The sequence below is a fragment of the Thunnus albacares genome, chromosome 20 (assembly GCF_914725855.1).
Source record: "Thunnus albacares chromosome 20, fThuAlb1.1, whole genome shotgun sequence".
Taxonomy (NCBI): Eukaryota; Metazoa; Chordata; class Actinopteri; order Scombriformes; family Scombridae; genus Thunnus; species Thunnus albacares.
Genome location: NC_058125.1, coordinates 6,219,470 through 6,235,738, shown reverse-complemented (window position 1 = coordinate 6,235,738; position 16,269 = coordinate 6,219,470). Strand labels below are relative to the sequence as shown.

General features: G+C 40.3%; 2 protein-coding genes across 3 annotated transcripts in view; one reads left to right on the top strand and one right to left on the bottom strand.

Annotated features, from left to right (window-relative positions):
• Nucleotides 1–2,502, bottom strand: LOC122971052 (ankyrin repeat and SOCS box protein 12-like). 2 transcript variants are annotated; one of them, XM_044337491.1, is made up of 3 exons: nucleotides 2,401–2,502; nucleotides 781–1,551; nucleotides 1–337 (listed from the first exon to the last, which is right to left on the bottom strand). In XM_044337491.1, the coding sequence occupies exons 2-3, from the start codon at nucleotides 1,541–1,543 to the stop codon at nucleotides 186–188; spliced, it is 915 nt and encodes a 304-aa protein (XP_044193426.1). In that variant the 5' UTR covers nucleotides 1,544–1,551; nucleotides 2,401–2,502; the 3' UTR covers nucleotides 1–185. The 2 variants fall into 2 exon arrangements, with proteins under 2 accessions (XP_044193426.1, XP_044193427.1); XM_044337492.1 differs by having other exon boundaries at nucleotides 781–1,548; nucleotides 2,401–2,477.
• A 2,225-nt stretch (nucleotides 2,503–4,727) lies between these two features.
• Nucleotides 4,728–16,269, top strand: part of pkd1b (polycystic kidney disease 1b) — a 32,028-nt gene continuing 20,486 nt past the window's right edge. Inside the window, 12 exon segments of the mRNA XM_044336787.1 lie at nucleotides 4,728–4,800; nucleotides 6,157–6,337; nucleotides 6,455–6,660; nucleotides 6,904–7,022; nucleotides 7,721–7,868; nucleotides 7,953–8,218; nucleotides 8,313–9,071; nucleotides 9,238–9,369; nucleotides 9,584–9,729; nucleotides 9,929–10,065; nucleotides 11,269–14,921; nucleotides 15,524–15,664. Of these exon segments, the coding sequence (XP_044192722.1) occupies nucleotides 4,728–4,800; nucleotides 6,157–6,337; nucleotides 6,455–6,660; nucleotides 6,904–7,022; nucleotides 7,721–7,868; nucleotides 7,953–8,218; nucleotides 8,313–9,071; nucleotides 9,238–9,369; nucleotides 9,584–9,729; nucleotides 9,929–10,065; nucleotides 11,269–14,921; nucleotides 15,524–15,664 (5,961 nt within the window).

Here is a 16,269-nt window from a genome sequence, read left to right as displayed (position 1 = left end):
TCACTTATCCACACATTTAATGTTTTGACTTAAGAATCAGTCTTAAGAGGACAGCACATAAACAGAAGTCAGATTAAAAAAAAGACAAAGACTATGGAGCCACAGTCTGCAAATAAAACAAAAAGCTTTAGCTGCGATAAAAATGTCACACATTAATTCATGTCACTTGCCTCCAGGTCACTTAGCTACAGGACAGTGACTGGGACTGGCTTGTATTGCAAGAAGTTAATGAGACTTGTTGGCATTTCCAGCTGGTCGATGCAGTGGATCTTGTTGATCTTTTTGAGGTATCTGCGGATAGCGAGTCGGCACTGGGAAGTCAAGGCCTTTGGATTTCCTGGAGACACAGGAGACGACAGGAAAAAGGTTATCACCAGGGTAACATAATAAGAGTCACTTTTGAAGTATATTCTTTTATTTCAGCACATCCCTTTATCTAACAACATCTGTCAAGCCCACAAGAATATTTTTTGTGGCTGTTTTGATGCACAATTTAAATACTACAGTAATGTCCATTCTCACCGATGCCCTACTTTTTAAATTTGAGCTCCATCACTAAAAGGAAGAGTTTAATTCAGTGATCACAGCCTCCCTCCACTAAAAACTGTGTTTTTATTCTTGTTCTTGTTGGATTTGTTCAGCTGTTCAAAATGAACTGCTTGCTCCATAAAAATCTGTTTAAATCAGAAATGTGTGTTACAGCAGCAGTGCACCATCCAGTGCATTTAATTAAAGAACTAACATGTACAGTATGTAATTATATGCAGTTGGAATTAACACCTCTTTCCTGCAGAAGCAGCTCCACAGCCTCATTCTGCTTCGTGGACTTCTCGATGATCAGCGTGGGGAGGTAGACATTTGCACCAAAGTCGATCAGAAGCTGGATGTACTCCACTCCGCAGCCATGCCTGAGGCACATCTCCAGCACAGTTTTAGGCTGCTTGATAGAACTCAGCAGCTTTGCATCTGTGCAGTTGTAATCTGGGTCTGCCCCATACAGGAGCAGCAGTTTGAAGCACTCCATGTGTCCGTAAACAGCAGCCAGGTACAGCGGCCCGCTGGACACCCTGGCTCTAGAGGTCCAGAGTAAGACTTTGGAGCGGGAGTTCACCTCTGCGCCATGTTTAAGCAGTTCCTTTAATATCTCCACATCACCCTCCCGTGCAGCAGTGAGGACGGGGGAGCAGTTGTTGGTTGAACTCCCGTTGGGGTTGGCGCCGGCTCTGAGGAGCGCTAAGACACAGTCCAGGTATTTCCCACGAACAGCTGCAAAGAGGGGCGTCTGGGCCTTGACATCCACACAGTCTACAAGGGCGCCATGGGTTAACAAAACCTGCAGACAGCTGAGATGGCCTTTAGACACTGCAGCGTGCAGAGGCGTGCCTGCAATGCCCCAGCCACCTCTGCAGTTGATGACCTTCTTGTAGATTTCTTGGCAGAGCATCTCATCAAGGAGTCTGTCATTGTTTTGTAACACCGCTTGTCTGAGCTGGGAAATTTCACAACTGCTTTCTTCTTCTTCAGAGGTCCTTAACTGGAGCATAGGACCTGCTGAAAAACGCAAAGGCAGACAAAATAAACTAGATACCAAATACGTATGTGACAGAGACTCAAAAGATAAAATAGAAACAAAGCAGTTTTAAAGAAAACTTGACGGGGCTCATCTTAAGATATGTGCAGTAACATATGTGTTGTGGCTACAGCCTCATTTTTACCCCACAGCACTATTATCTGCAGATGTTCTCTTGGGAGGGAAGGAGGGCTGAAAAGAAGCTAGAACCTTTTTGTGAAGTGATTTCAGGTTGTATAAAAATAAGTTTATATTTAAATGACACTTTAAAACGAATAGTGTCAGCTGTACCTGTGAAACTGTCACCCAACACCTTCCACCAAACTCCTATCAAAATATTCACAATTTAATGTTTAAAAGCTTGTCTGCTAAAGTGCACACAAGATTAATCACAAGCTATTTTTGTTTCTGAGTAATTAAGGTCTTCTGGAAAATTCGGCATACAAGTAATCAATAAAATATCCCATAATTGAATACATATTTATAGTTAAAGCTGTCGTCCTCTTTGACCTGTGTATTGAATGTATGCTGAACTAAAGACCGGCAAATGTTAACTTGTTTGTTCTGTATTTTACAGTAGATACAGACTGTATCTCTCTATATAGAGACTAGTTATATGTAAATATACAGTCACATATCAGAGCAAGTAACGGGCTTTCTAACAGGAACAATGTTGCTAATATTCAGCTAAAACCACCCACGCAGCCATTTAAATATCACTAAAATTGCAAATTTTGTCGCGTTGCTGTAAATATGTGTCCTTGCTAATAAGTGAGAGTCAACATGAGTCAACATAAAGAGGCTATTCCGTTTTCTTCGTTTTACATTACCTTAGCTGTGTCACCATCAGCTGCTCCTTCTTTTTCCTGTTTCTTCGTCTTCCTCGTCGTGTTTGTGTTTTGGGTCACATTCAGTTTAAAGTCGCATTGGCGCCCTCTTGTGTTTCTAAGTGCTAGTTAGAAATAGAAGAAGCCTCTAATTTCTGGAGGCTCGAGAGTGGCACTTGAAAAATTATACACTTTTAGTAATAAATTAATTAGTTGAACTTTATAAAGTTATTATAACTTAAATCTGTATTTTAAATGTATCATAAAACTGAAAAGTAATAAAATTAAAATTAAAACATCATTACATTTGTGAAACCCTATTAAAAAAACATTATGAAATAAATGATCATGAATTCTGTAAAATATATAAATCTTTCCCATTCAATTAAATGAGAAAGTGTGTCCAAACTTTTGACTGGTACTGTATAAAGTAATACTATTAGGCTATTTAGAGGTGCAGAGGATCAGATGTTAGTGAAATGAAGATTTTATGTAATATTGAAAGCTGGTTTTAAATGCTTTACCTCTGTACTGTCAGGAAATGTAATTTTACTGATTATTATTATTGTTGTTGTTGTTGTTACTGTTGTTGTTTTTATTAGTCTTTATTAAACAAACACCATGCACAAAAAATATTAATCTCAAAATGAGAAGATGAGATGATTTATGCCAGATTTAGCTATTAGCTAATTTCCATCTGCAGGCCCTGGGCAGGTACACACTTTTTACCAGATAGTAAAAACATTTACATGCAACACCATTACATAGTCTCTATCACACTAACAATTCTACAGACAAATCTAAAAACACAAATAAATACATAAATTCATTACAATTTAAAATCTGAATCACTGTAAAATTAATGTTGACATGACTGGTTGCTCAATATCCATTTTTTTTTTGCATCATTGGAAAAAAAAAGAATGTCTGTGCAAGATCCCCTGACTTTCCCTCCAGCCCAACCTTAAGGTTGACATTTTTAGCTTTTAGTGAAATGTCTGGCACAGAATTTTGTACAGACATTCATGACTTTGGCAATCCCCTGACTTTTCTTCTAGTGCCAGTTATGTGGACATTTGTGGTTATGGGTGAAATTTCTCAACAACTATTGGCACGATTAACATACATTTTGCTACAGACATTCATCCCACTCAGGATCTGGTGTAATAACTTTGGTGATCCCTTAACTTTTCATCTAGCATCACCATCAAGTCAAACTTTTGTGTGTCCAATACTTTGGTTTATGGTTAAATACCTGCAAAACTAATGACATTCCTATCAGCCTCAGCTATACTTTTTTTTGCATAAAATTAAAATAGACAAAAATACATTGGGCTACTTCAAATTTTACTTAAGTGCAGTATTTGAGTAAATGTACTTCATTACGTTTACCACTGGAATTGACACTGCAATCAACCATCTTGCAGCTCTTGTGCATCTCCTGCTGAATCTTCTAACTCAAAAAGAGAAATACAATTGTTTCCATAGCGATGGACCGACAATTCCCAGCTATGACCGCCTTATCACTGCCTTCAACTTTATCTGTTCTCTCTCCAAGCAACACAGATGGCATCCTTTCTTTGAAACTGGGTCTATTTCTTTTCTATGTGCGTCACAGAGTCTTTGTTTGGTTAGTGAGGAGGTCTTGGTGTTAGTGCTCAGACAACAGGCCACGGACACAATGCAGGAGAAAGAACTTTCAAGATCTACCTACTTCACTAAAAAAAAAAGTGGCAACCAAGAACAAGATACTGATCCCTCTAAATTCCCAAAACATATTAAAAAAGCAACAATTTGCACCAAACAACACTACTAGTACAATGTCTCTTTGGTCTCTGAGACTTATTTCTATCAGTGCCCTTAGCTGCATCCTGCCTGAGTGAGTCTGCTTGTTTCTATTGAGTGCCAGAGGTTTTACAACATGGTAATGAGCAGCGCTGGCCTCCTCTGTCCACTCGGCTTCTATAGCTGTTGCTGAGAGACAAAGTGGAAGTCACCCAGGCGCTCAGAGAGACTGGAGAAGAGGCCTTTAAAACGACACCACCATAACTCACAATGTGTTTGTAGGACAAGGGGAGGGGGTGTTAGTGGAGGGAAGAGTGAGCGTTGGGGTTAAGATAAGGAAGAGGGATTGAAAGGAAGACTAAATAGTCACTTTTCAACTTGTACAAGAACACTGAGGATGAAGAGTCTTGGAGCAGAGACAGAAAAAAAGATGAGATGAATCCATACATTTTATGCAGTGATGGGAGCATATTGATTTCTACAATGCTCCAGTGGTGATCAGGCAGAGTCTTTCTTCTTTAGGAGAATATGACTTGCTCTGCAAGATGACAGGCACACTGGCTTCACAAAAGCAGACACTGTGGATTCTTTGTGCAGTTTTGATCAGCACAGCCGGAGGTGAGAGGCTTCATCTTGTATTTAATTAAGACTAAAAATAAAAATGTGATGTTGTCTTTGTGCAAAATTCTGGTTTTGCTTGCCAGTTTCTGAGAGATAAGAGTTCAGAGTTAGCTGCTGAGGCCCTGGAGCTCCACAGTGTAGAGTAGTTGGGTAGATGCTTGCAGAAATGAAAATCTTAATCTCCAGTTTCCCTATTTAACAACTGTCTGGTTGGGGAAATGAATGTATTGTTTATTGAGACTGGGTTTAACCATTCAAAACACAAAACAAAGACATGGAGACATGATCACACTGTTGTTCTTGTAGTTTTGGAATTAAACTTTGATTCTCAGTTTTCCTCCATTCATTCATTAAAATATCACAACTGGAGTTTTTATTAGCCTGTATTTCATGGTTTATACAGTTTTCCAGATTCATATTTATAGTAACTGCTGTTACGGCTTTGTTACTTTGGGTAGAGACAATCATTATACAAGTATTATAAAAAGAACAGATATTGTTTGCAGTAGGCTTTGCTTAATACACTCAACAAAAAAATAAAACATTGGATTGACTTAATTTTATTTCCCCAACAGGTTGTATTATATCTGTTATAAGTGAATATGATCAATTAATTTATCTCATTCTATTAATCCATTCTACTCTTCTATTGAACTTGCGCAATTCATTTATATAACAAATTATTTTTATTTACTTCCTACATGATTTACAATAAATCAGTCTATATGTTTTCTGTTAAATGTGCTCTATATACTGAATTTTTTTTTATAGTTTTACAACAGTTAATAGTTTTTTATTTCACTTCTGGAGACACAGCTAAAGTCATCTTCAACTGAAGTTGCTAAACAAGAATTTACTTGACTCAAAATGTACTTTGCTGTTTTAGTTTTATATATCTGAAGATCTTTGCCAGAGCATAAATTGGGTTATTGAAATTGGCTAATGTTGTTTTGCAGCTTCCAGTTTTTTAGTCTTTATTCTTCAGCTCAAATTTCCTAATTAAAACAGCAGGTGCTTACAAATCACAAGAGTGAAAAATTACATACTTCATCACTCATGAAACGGGAGAGTTTGTGTAATCAATAAACATGCAAAAAGAAAGTCAGTCTGAGAAACATCTGTTGTTATTGCATTACTCATATATCTCTGATAATGAGTTGAACCTGCGGCACTCATTATGTGCTTATGAGCTCCACCTGTTCAATTCTTACAAACTGACTGAGATTTTAAATTGAATCTGCCAAAATGCTCATCTCATACGAGACTGATGTGACTCTAAATTTGATATCAATCCAGTGCTGAGAAATGATTCCTCTTACATGCTGTCAGCTCAGTATGATTGTTTCCTTCCAGAGGACATTCCCTGTCCAAAAGGTGGTCAGATCCACCTGTCCAGCCTGCAATGCTATTGGCTGTCTGAGATGACATCCTCATGGTCTGAAGCACAGGGTTCATGCCGACAGACTCAGGGAGGAGACCTGGCAGCGGCTGACAGCCTGGAGCTGCAAAACTTCCTTCACAACTCCTTTTCAGTGTGAGTCTATCAAACAATGGTCTTTAAATTGTCTCCTTTGATATATCTGTATATCTTTATCAACTTATATGCAATTATCCCTTTCCATCCTGTCCCTTTGTTTCTCTTTCTGTTTAGCAAAAGCACTGTGTGGGTATGGCTGAAGGGATCAGGAGGAGGGCCTGGCCAGGTTGGGGGTGTGGAGCCAGTGAGTCCTGCACTGTGGGACAGAGGCATTGAGAGTCAGGGGGTGTGTACTCAGATGGCGCTGGGGACACTGGGACAGTGGAGGAAGGCTCGATGTGCTGGACGATACCGCTTCCTCTGTGAAAAAGAAGTAACTGGTAAAACTTAAGTTTCACTAGAGAACGCCGAGGGCAAACATTGATATAAATCACCCATCAGTGATTTTGTAAGATGTTGAAAATAATAGTTTCCAGAACTTCCCATATACTGTAGCTCGATGGGTAGAGGATGACACTAACACTATAATATTGCTCTGTTTTATCCTCATCTATGGCTGCACATATTTGTAATGTCTCTTCATCGTACCATGGTGTGATGTTGGTTAATCCCTCTTTGTGCAGAGTCTTTACCATCTATGGACAGCTACCTGACAGGACTGGTTGTCATGACTGGTGTCTTTGTTCGGGCTCAGCTAAATCCCCTTCCCACTGTCCCAGACATCGGACAACTCACAGTGGAGGTGAGAAAAGTCTTGGTAAAAAAATTAACTCCTGATTTAAGGGGTAAAGACCCCTCTAGGGGTTGCAAGATTAATCTGAAAGGTCACAAGATGATTAACAAGTAAAGAAGTAGAAAAAACATTGTGGATATACAAAATAATGCTTATTTCTTTCTAACTTTTCCTAAAATCTTTTCTTTTTTGGAACCAGTGGTCTAAAAAATTGTTAAATAATAATAGCACCGATTTAATTTATTTAATATTGAATATATTTAATATATATTAATATATTCAATACTGAATGAATTCCCGTTTGAGTCCTTGAATTTCAGAGTTTGTATTGCTGTTTTTTTTTTTTTGTGGAAATAGTTTTCTAAAGGGTGTAATCCATAAATGACTTTATGATTATTTTGGAGGCTTGTGGTGCTGTTGAATTATGTTCCTTTATACTGACAAATGTGTCCCATTATATTAAGTGTAGAAAAACACCACCACAATTCAACAGCACTTAAACTACAGCATTTAAAATAACCGTTAGGTTGAAGCAAAACCAACTTAGGGTACATTCTGTCCATTTTCATGACCATACAGCAGCTTGTTACAAACAAGCATGTGCTGTATATTGTTTATAGTGTATTCATATTGATATGCTCCTGTCATTTACCATGATAATTGTCATATTATTATATCTATACATGATGTTCCTTTGATGCCCACAGTTGCAGCTGTTCCCAGGGATATGGTTTAGTCATGCAGGTCAGCTAGCATCAGTGGAGCTGGTGGTCCAGCCCAGCCCGCTGTCCTCTGTGGCCCGTGTCCAGATCCTTCGACCCTACTGCAACCCCAACCACCACTTGGTACCTCCAGGTACAGAACAAGTTAGTATGAATGTTTTCTGAAATCTACTGTTTGTTACATACTGTAGGTAATAATCTCCTCTTTACTCTTTAGGTTGCAGCTCTCTCCTTAATCCGTTCAGCTGCTGCTCAGCAGTACCACTGTGTAACACCACAGGGGGTTGCAGCATGGGCCAGTACTGGTGCCACCTGCTGGAGGTCTGTGTGCCCACCACCAATCCTTGCAGCCCATATGACTCTGCAGCAGCAGGCCGTGGCTTTGCTCTACCGCCTAGATACACCGCAATACCACCTTTCTACCACCTGGTGGTAGACCTGCCTCTGAGAATAAACCCTAACTCTGAACTGACAACTATAAGTGTAAGTTATTGGCTTATCCTGCGTCCATGATAGACTAAATGATGTTTGAATACCAGCTATATTAAAATAATTATTCATGTTTTTGCTGTAACAGTTGCTTCTTCCAGAGCGAGCCATCATGGTGTACCCTGATGATATTGTGGCTATACAACACACTCGCGACTCTGGAACCTTCCTACATTGTCTTAACAGTGATGTCTCTCTAAACTCCCCCTGGCGCCAGACTTACCTGTCCCTTAGGAAGACAGAGTGGGGAGGCTGGTGGGAGGGAGGCCTCACCTCCTTTCCCCAAGGAGGCCAGTGGGTGGATGGGGTGGTGTGTGATCTGAGGATGCTGTACATGGACACTCTTCACAGAGGTACTGAGCATGACTTTGGCTTCACCAACACAGAGACAACCACACCTTCAGATGTTAGAGCCCTGACTACTGGTCCTGCTACAAGTTTGAGATCTAAATTTGGGCTATCCGTCATCCACCCTCCACTGGATGAAAAGAACCAGCTTCACGTCCAAATCAATGTCCAAACTCTCATCATTGTTAAGGTCCTATCTGGGGAGAAAGCCAGGAGCTCATGGTCAGCCCCGGTGCACCAGAATGGACTCCCCTTCCTTTCATCTTGCCCTGAAGAGGTGGTTCAGTCTTTGCCTGGCTGTAAGCAGCAGTCCCAAGATGTGTGGTTCTCCTCTGTGACTCTGGTGTTGCCCTCAGTGGGGGTCCAAATGCTGAACATCAGTGTGATGGATGCAGTCAGCTTTCAGAGTGTAAGTGTGAAGGTTTGTGGCTACAAGGCAGTGACAGGGCTTAGTGTTGAGCCACATGGACGCCTGAGGATGCTTGTAGACACCCCACAGGTGAGAATACAAAAATCTCACACACACATTGCACTTATTTGACCAACTATTTTTGACATTCTGTCAAAGGAATGGAGCTATGAAATACTACAATTTTGCAAAAAGGCACCCTAATTTTATTATATATTCTCACATATGGTATCATTTTGATATTTTTACATTATAGTCATTTACAGCCAAAGTGGAGAGTGGTTCATCAGTAAAATTCACATGGGTAATTGACAACTTGGAGTTGTTTGCCTATGAAGGGGAATCTTACAGTGTAGTGTTCAAGAAGCCCGCTGAGTATAAGCTCAAGGTAAGATACTTTATTTTTCTTTATGATGTTAAATTTGCTCAGGTACTTGTTTTTGATCATTTTTCATTTTGATGGGTTACTGAATTTACATTTTCATTATAATCCAGGATTACCATAAATAGTGAAAAAGGTAAAAAAAAAAAATTAAACATTTTTTTAAATACATTTGTATACATTGTTATAGGTAACAGCATCTAACCCTGTGAGCTCTCAGAGCCAACAAATCCTCCTGACTGCTGATGAAATGACCCCACTGGCTGAGCCAGAGTTCCTGTTTGTCAGGGAGGTTGTAGCTGTGAATGCTTCACACCTCTACACCCTCAGGGTCAAAGTAGACATCTCCCTTCCAGTCACCTTCAGGTTATGTCTGTCTCTCATATATATTGTATGTTTTAGTACTATTTTCATCACTCTCAGAAATCCTCGGAGAAGCTTATTGGGCTGTCTAAATGTTTCACCTTACAACAAAGAAAACCACTTGTAAAGTGGTTGTAAACATGCTTGTAAAGTTGTGTTTTGTCTGGTTATTCTAAAGTCCCATGTGGTATTTGACATGTAGGTGGGATTTTGGGGACGGCAGTAGCAACGTAATCCACACCCAATCTGCTCCGTATCAAACCATGGAGGGGCTTTTGGAGAGAGAAGAGAAGCAAGTGTATGTCCAGGACTCAGTGAACTATACTTATTCCATGCCAGGTAAACACATACACAAACTATTAAAGCGACACTAATCAATGTTTTTATGTCAACAATGGATCAAATGAGGTATGGTTTGTAGTGACACAACATTCTGCAGATCCTCATAGCTCTACAGAGCATTTTAGCATCTTCTGGCTCATTGTTTTGGTTTTACAGCTCACAACTTTATTGTTTTGGTTCAGTCTCTAAACTCTCATCATCTCAGTCCCCAGCAGCAGCAGGGACCTGTTTTCAGTGAAAGTCTGATAAACTGACTGTATGCTATCTGTCCAGAGCCAAACTGCAGACAGACAAAGTAAGCAACTAGCTGGTGAACACAGTAGAGCATTTAGCAAATAACAAGCCAAATATTTCCCTCAGGAGCTGGTGGAGACCAAACCAGAGCTGGAAGAAGAGTGAATGCTGGACTTACATTTGTTGGGTGGCTAGAAATGTTACTCCATGTGAATTCTTATGTTTCTTTATGTCTGCTGGATGTGTAAAGAAACTGTTTGCTAACGACACAGTTTAACATCTTTCAGCCCATTGTTTCAGTTTTATGGCCAGGAACCCCATTTTTTTTTATTTACTCTCACTGCTCTTATCAATCTCATTTCCAACTGCAGCAAGCAGTCGTTTTCAGAAAAAAAAAAAAAAAACAACCCTGTGATTTAACCTACTGTATGCTGCTTGCCAAACAACAGCAAACAAAGTTAGCAACTAGATAATTTTCCTTAGGAGTTCATGGAGATAAAAACAGAGCTAAACTGAGAGTTAATACTGGACTTACATTTGTCAGGTGAACACTAACACAATTCCAATTGAATGCTAACATTGCTCTGTTATAAGGTCATCATAAGGTGATAATATATCAATATTGTGTGCAGCCTGTTTTTTGCTTCCTTTAAGTGGCTGAAAATCAGTTAATGCAGGCTTAGTACTAATTAAGATACTGCCAATTAAACTGAGCATGAAATGAACTTTAACTAATATTTTAGGATGGCTAGTAAGTGTCTCTTTGCTGGTATTTGGGCAGGGATCCATGTCTCATTTAGAGTTCTTTTTGTACCTAATTTACATCTGTATGCATTTTTTAAGCCACATTATGTTATGAAAATTCTTTACTTTTGCGACATCTATTGTTAGTGTCAAAAATAGCAGTGGTCAGCATTGTTGTATCTTCTTTCTATTCAATCCATTTTTTGTTTTTGTTTAACACAGATGACTACACACTTCACGTCCAAGTCTCAAACCAATATGAAAACATTGACAAGTCCATGAAGATAGGCGTCCGCCCTCAGTTAAATCGCCTCCTTGTTTCCTCCTCCCCTCTGGTGCCTCTGGTCAATCAGACTCTTCATTTGGAAGCATCCACAGAGCCCTCCACCTACACCGTTTTCTACACATGGGACTTTGGTGACAGCTCTGAAGCTGTCCAAGCCATCCACCAGAGAGTCAGACACACTTTTGCATCAGCTGGTGTTTACAACATCACACTGTGTGCCAACAACACTCTTACTGCACTGACCACCTGGCTTAAGGTGGAAGTTATGGAAAAAATCTCTGGATTAGCTGTGAGCTACAACGGACCCAGTGAACTAAACTCTGCTACAGATTTCAGAGCTAAAGTTGCAACTGGTACAAGTCTCATCTGGGATTTTGACTTTGGTGATGGGTCCCTGCAGGGAAACCTTACAGATGGTTCCATCACCCACATATATAAGTCTCCAGGGAACTATACAGTGGGTGTAACTGTCTCTAACTATGTCAGCCAAGCTCATCAGTCTATCTGTGTAGAGGTTTATAGGTTGGCTGTGAGTGGAGTTCTGCCTACGGAGTGTTTAATGAGTGGAAGTAACACACAGCTCACTGCTCTGGTGAATGGGAACATATCCATATTTGCTTTCCATTGGTTGTTTGGAGATGGATCACCTTTGACTGTAGTGACAGGACAGTCCACAACCATGCACACATTTTCCAACCAAGGAGTGTTTCATGTTAGTCTAACTGTGGTTAGCTCTGTTACATCTGTAACATACAATAGTAGTATCTGTGTTGAAAGTCCAATAACTGACATGGTAGTGAAGTCATCACAGGATGTAGTGACAGTAGGAGAAGAGGTATGTTTCAGGGCGATAGTTTCCCCTGAACAGACAACAGGTTACCAATTTAAGTGGTTCAACAGCTCTTCTAGTCATGCTACCATGACAGAAAATGTATGTTTTGTCTTTAAAGAAGAGGGTGTTGAAGAGGTATTTGTAACAGCAAGTAACAAAGTCAGCAACAAAACAGTCAAAGCTTGTATTACCATTCAAAAACCTGTGGGTAAGCTCTCTGTGGTGCATGATAGTCAAAGTGACACAGTGATGGTCAACACATTAGCATCATTTTGGGTTGCCAGTTGCACTGGCAGCAATGTGTCTGTGCTGTGGGACTTTGGAGATGGTTCTCCAGTAGAGCAGAGGCAAAACGTGTCCCATATCTTTACCTCGACAGGTCAATTCACAGTCATGGCCACAGCATTTAACGCTGTTAGCAAGGACTCTGCGACCCTCAAAGTAAATGTTTTACTTCCTGTTTCAGACCTTTCCCTACACAGCAATCAGCCGTATGCTGTGGTAGGAGAAGAAACTCTTATCACAGCAGTTAGCAGCACTATTAGCAGCACTAACTACTACTGGACAGTGGAGGGTTTAACCACAGCCAAACAGGGGATGTATCAGTTTAGATTTGCTTTCCCCAAACCAGGAGTGTATCAAGTGAGGGTTATAGCCCAGAACTTGGTGAGTAGTAAAGAGGCAGCTATTTTTATTGAAGTCTTTGAAAGAATTGAGGGTCTCCACATTGAGTATCAGAACCTGACAAACATGAAATACGTACCAACCCGAGAGGAACTCCTGTTTATTGCTTCAATCACCAAAGGCTCCAATGTCACCTATCAGTGGCTTGCCACACAGAGTGGAATAAACCCCAAAATTACTGGTGATGGAGAGCTTTTTCACCTGTTAGTTGAAACCCCTGGTGGGATTTCAGTTCAGCTAAGAGCCTCAAACAAGTTGGGTGAGACCACCAGCACTGTTTCTATTGTAGCAGTTGAACGTGTAGCAAGTGCACACATGACAACACAGTCAAACACTGTGGCAGTGGGGAAATTAGTGAACATCTCTGTATCTGTAATTACCGGGTCTGACCTGCATTACTTTTGGTATGTGGACACTGATCTTTTACCTGTCCAGACACACGTGCCCTTTCTTCTCAACACTTTTACAAGTTTGGGTCATTGTCTTGTTAAAGTTTCAGTTCAGAACACTCTCAGCCAGAGTAATGACACCCAACAGTTTATAGTCCAGGAGGAGGTAGAAGACGTTGGCTTTAGAATCAATAGCAAGAAGCATCCATTTTATATCAACAGAAGTGCTGCTGTTTCTTTCCATGGGTTCATCCACAAGGGTAGTGATCTGCACTGGGACTGGAGAGTTAGAGGTCCCAAAAACAACCTTCTTAATACTACCAACCAGACTTTTATCTACACTTTTCCACATGAAGGTGTCTACCACGTGTCTTTGAATGTCTCCAATGGGATAAACTGGCAGATGGTTTCACACAGTGTGACTGTCCAGGATGCAATTGAAGGTCTCATGCTGAACATTAGTAAGTCTACACTCTGCACTGAGGAACATGTTACTTTTATTCCAACAATCTCTAAAGGAAGCAATGTAAGCTTTGTTTTAACATTTAAAAACAAGGACTTAATTCATCAGGACACTGTTGAGGGACAATTCACTACATCAAGCCTTCCAGCAGGGACACATCTAGTTACAGTGAAAGCTTGGAACCAAGTTGGTAGTGCTGAGGTGTCATCTAGCCTTCTGGTCATTGAGCGTATTCAAGGTTTGCGACTTGTAAACTGTTGCTCTGCTGCTCTGGAGGCTCTGAATGAAATCCGTTTCAAGGCAGAGGTTCAAAGTGGGTTTTCAGTCAACTACACCTGGATATTTCACTTGGTGGGGTCTAAGCCTACATGGCTCATGGGCCAAGTAGTGATCTTTACTCCACCAGAGAGTGGATCATTGTCTGTTAGCGTGCTAGCAAACAATGGAGTCTGCTCCAAGACACTAAATGAGACTGCTACAGTTGAGTGGCCTGTTAAGAAGGTCAAGCTAGTCTGTCATTCAGAGAGAATATTCGCTGGAAATGCTGCCACGTTTTCTGCAAAAGTGAATGGAGTGACCAACCTCAGATACCTCTGGGACTTTGGAGTCTCCACTGAAGCTCTGGTCACAGACTTAGACACAGTCAATCATACTTATTATACTGCTGGTAAATACACTATTATGGTCAAAGTTTCCAACAGTGTCAGCCATGTATCCAAACAGCTACACATAGAGGTGGAGGAGCTCAAGTGTTCCAGCCCTGGAGCTTCTCTACTCCAGAGCCAGTCTACTATCTTCAGGTCTAGACAGAGTTTCTTTGAAGCATCCATGGACATTAACTGCTCTGCTTACAAGACCACCTACCTATGGGAGATATTCAAAGAGCCAAATTGTACCAAAGGCAATTTAGATTTCCCTGAAAACAGAGTCATTCTTAGTAATGCAACCTCACCTTTTCTCTTACTGCCAAAGCATTCTCTCAGTGTAGGACAGTATTGTGTTGTATATACGGTTTCACTCCAGGGAACTCCTCTATTTGTCCAACGAAAGACCAAAGTTACAGTGGTCCACTCCCCACTAGTAGCTGCCATCAAAGGAGGCTCACACAGAGTGTGGCCCAGCCTTAGTGACCTCATCCTGGATGGATCTGAGTCTCAGGACCCTGATGTGGACCCAGAAGTGGAGGATACGCTGCAGTATCACTGGACCTACATGGCAGCGGTACAGGCCTCTTGATAGTAAAGCAGCCTTAATGTAGTGAGTTTCTATCATTATGAGTAAAAAATGAAGACAAATTTGAAGGCAGCAATAGTGGTAGTGTTACATTAATTCTTTCATACACAGTCACATTGCTACTTGAATATGCAGTGTTATTAACACTTGTGCGTTTGTATTTGCAGAATTCCACAAAGTCTTATTTTGAACAGCAGCCTATTGGGAGTAACAGCAGTAGACTGACTGTGCTCAGCACTCAGCTGAACCCAGGCACAATCTATGTTTTCACCCTCACTGTACACAAGGCAGGGAGGAGACCTGCTTCTGTCACACAGACAGTGAGTATTGCCTATAATCTCTGTCCATTCCCACACAAAGGCATGCTTTATCTCTTTATAATTGATTTTCACTGTATTGTTCTTGGGCAGTTCAGCTGAGAGGAGGTGTATGAAGTTATTTTAAACATCTCTCTTGGAAACTTGGAAACCAATTTAGTCAACCATGGCAGATATTTTGCTTCATAGGCATCTTTTTCAGAGGCAAAATGTGATTTACTAGCACTACAGTCCTGCACCAGCAGCACCCACTGATGTCTATCTTTTCTTTAGGTAAGTGTGTGTGCAGCTCCAGTGCTTCCTGTGAATGTGGAATGTGTGTCCTGCTCTGTCCTCTCCTCCCCTCACCGCATCAGTCATACCACCCCCATTATCCTCTCTGGACAATGTGGACAGTGTGATGACCAGGCACAGGTAACGATTCTGACCGTAGCTGTCATCTTACCCTTCCATTTCATCAATTATCCTCAATCCCAAGAAATTCTATTACCCATTATCTTGTGAAGATAATGCAAATGTTGAATGTAAAGTCAAGCATCATCTTAAAAACATGAAAGGAAAGGTTTACTTTAAGGTCGTTTTGGGAAGTCATGTTGCTGCTGGGATGAAAAAATGATCAGCACACTGTAATATGCTCCCTCTGCAACAGTCTCTGCTGTTATTCATTGTCTCCTTAATTTTGGTGTTTACCTGCTTAGAGAACTAATTTGTTATTTGACTGTTTAATTCAATTCAATTCAATTCAATTCAGTTTGATTCGATTCGATTCGATTCGATTTGATTCGATTCGATTCGATTCAATTCAATTCAATTCAATTCAATTCAAAGGGACTTTTTTGGCATAGGAAACAGATGTTTACATTGCCAAAGCAAGTATGATATAAAAACAACAAAAAAATAAATGTACATAAACAAGATAATTGGGATTTTGCTGTCAGAAATATATATATGTATGTATGTATAAAGATAAGTAAAAAAAAATTTAAAACTTAAAATATAAAAATATACAAATAAGTTAG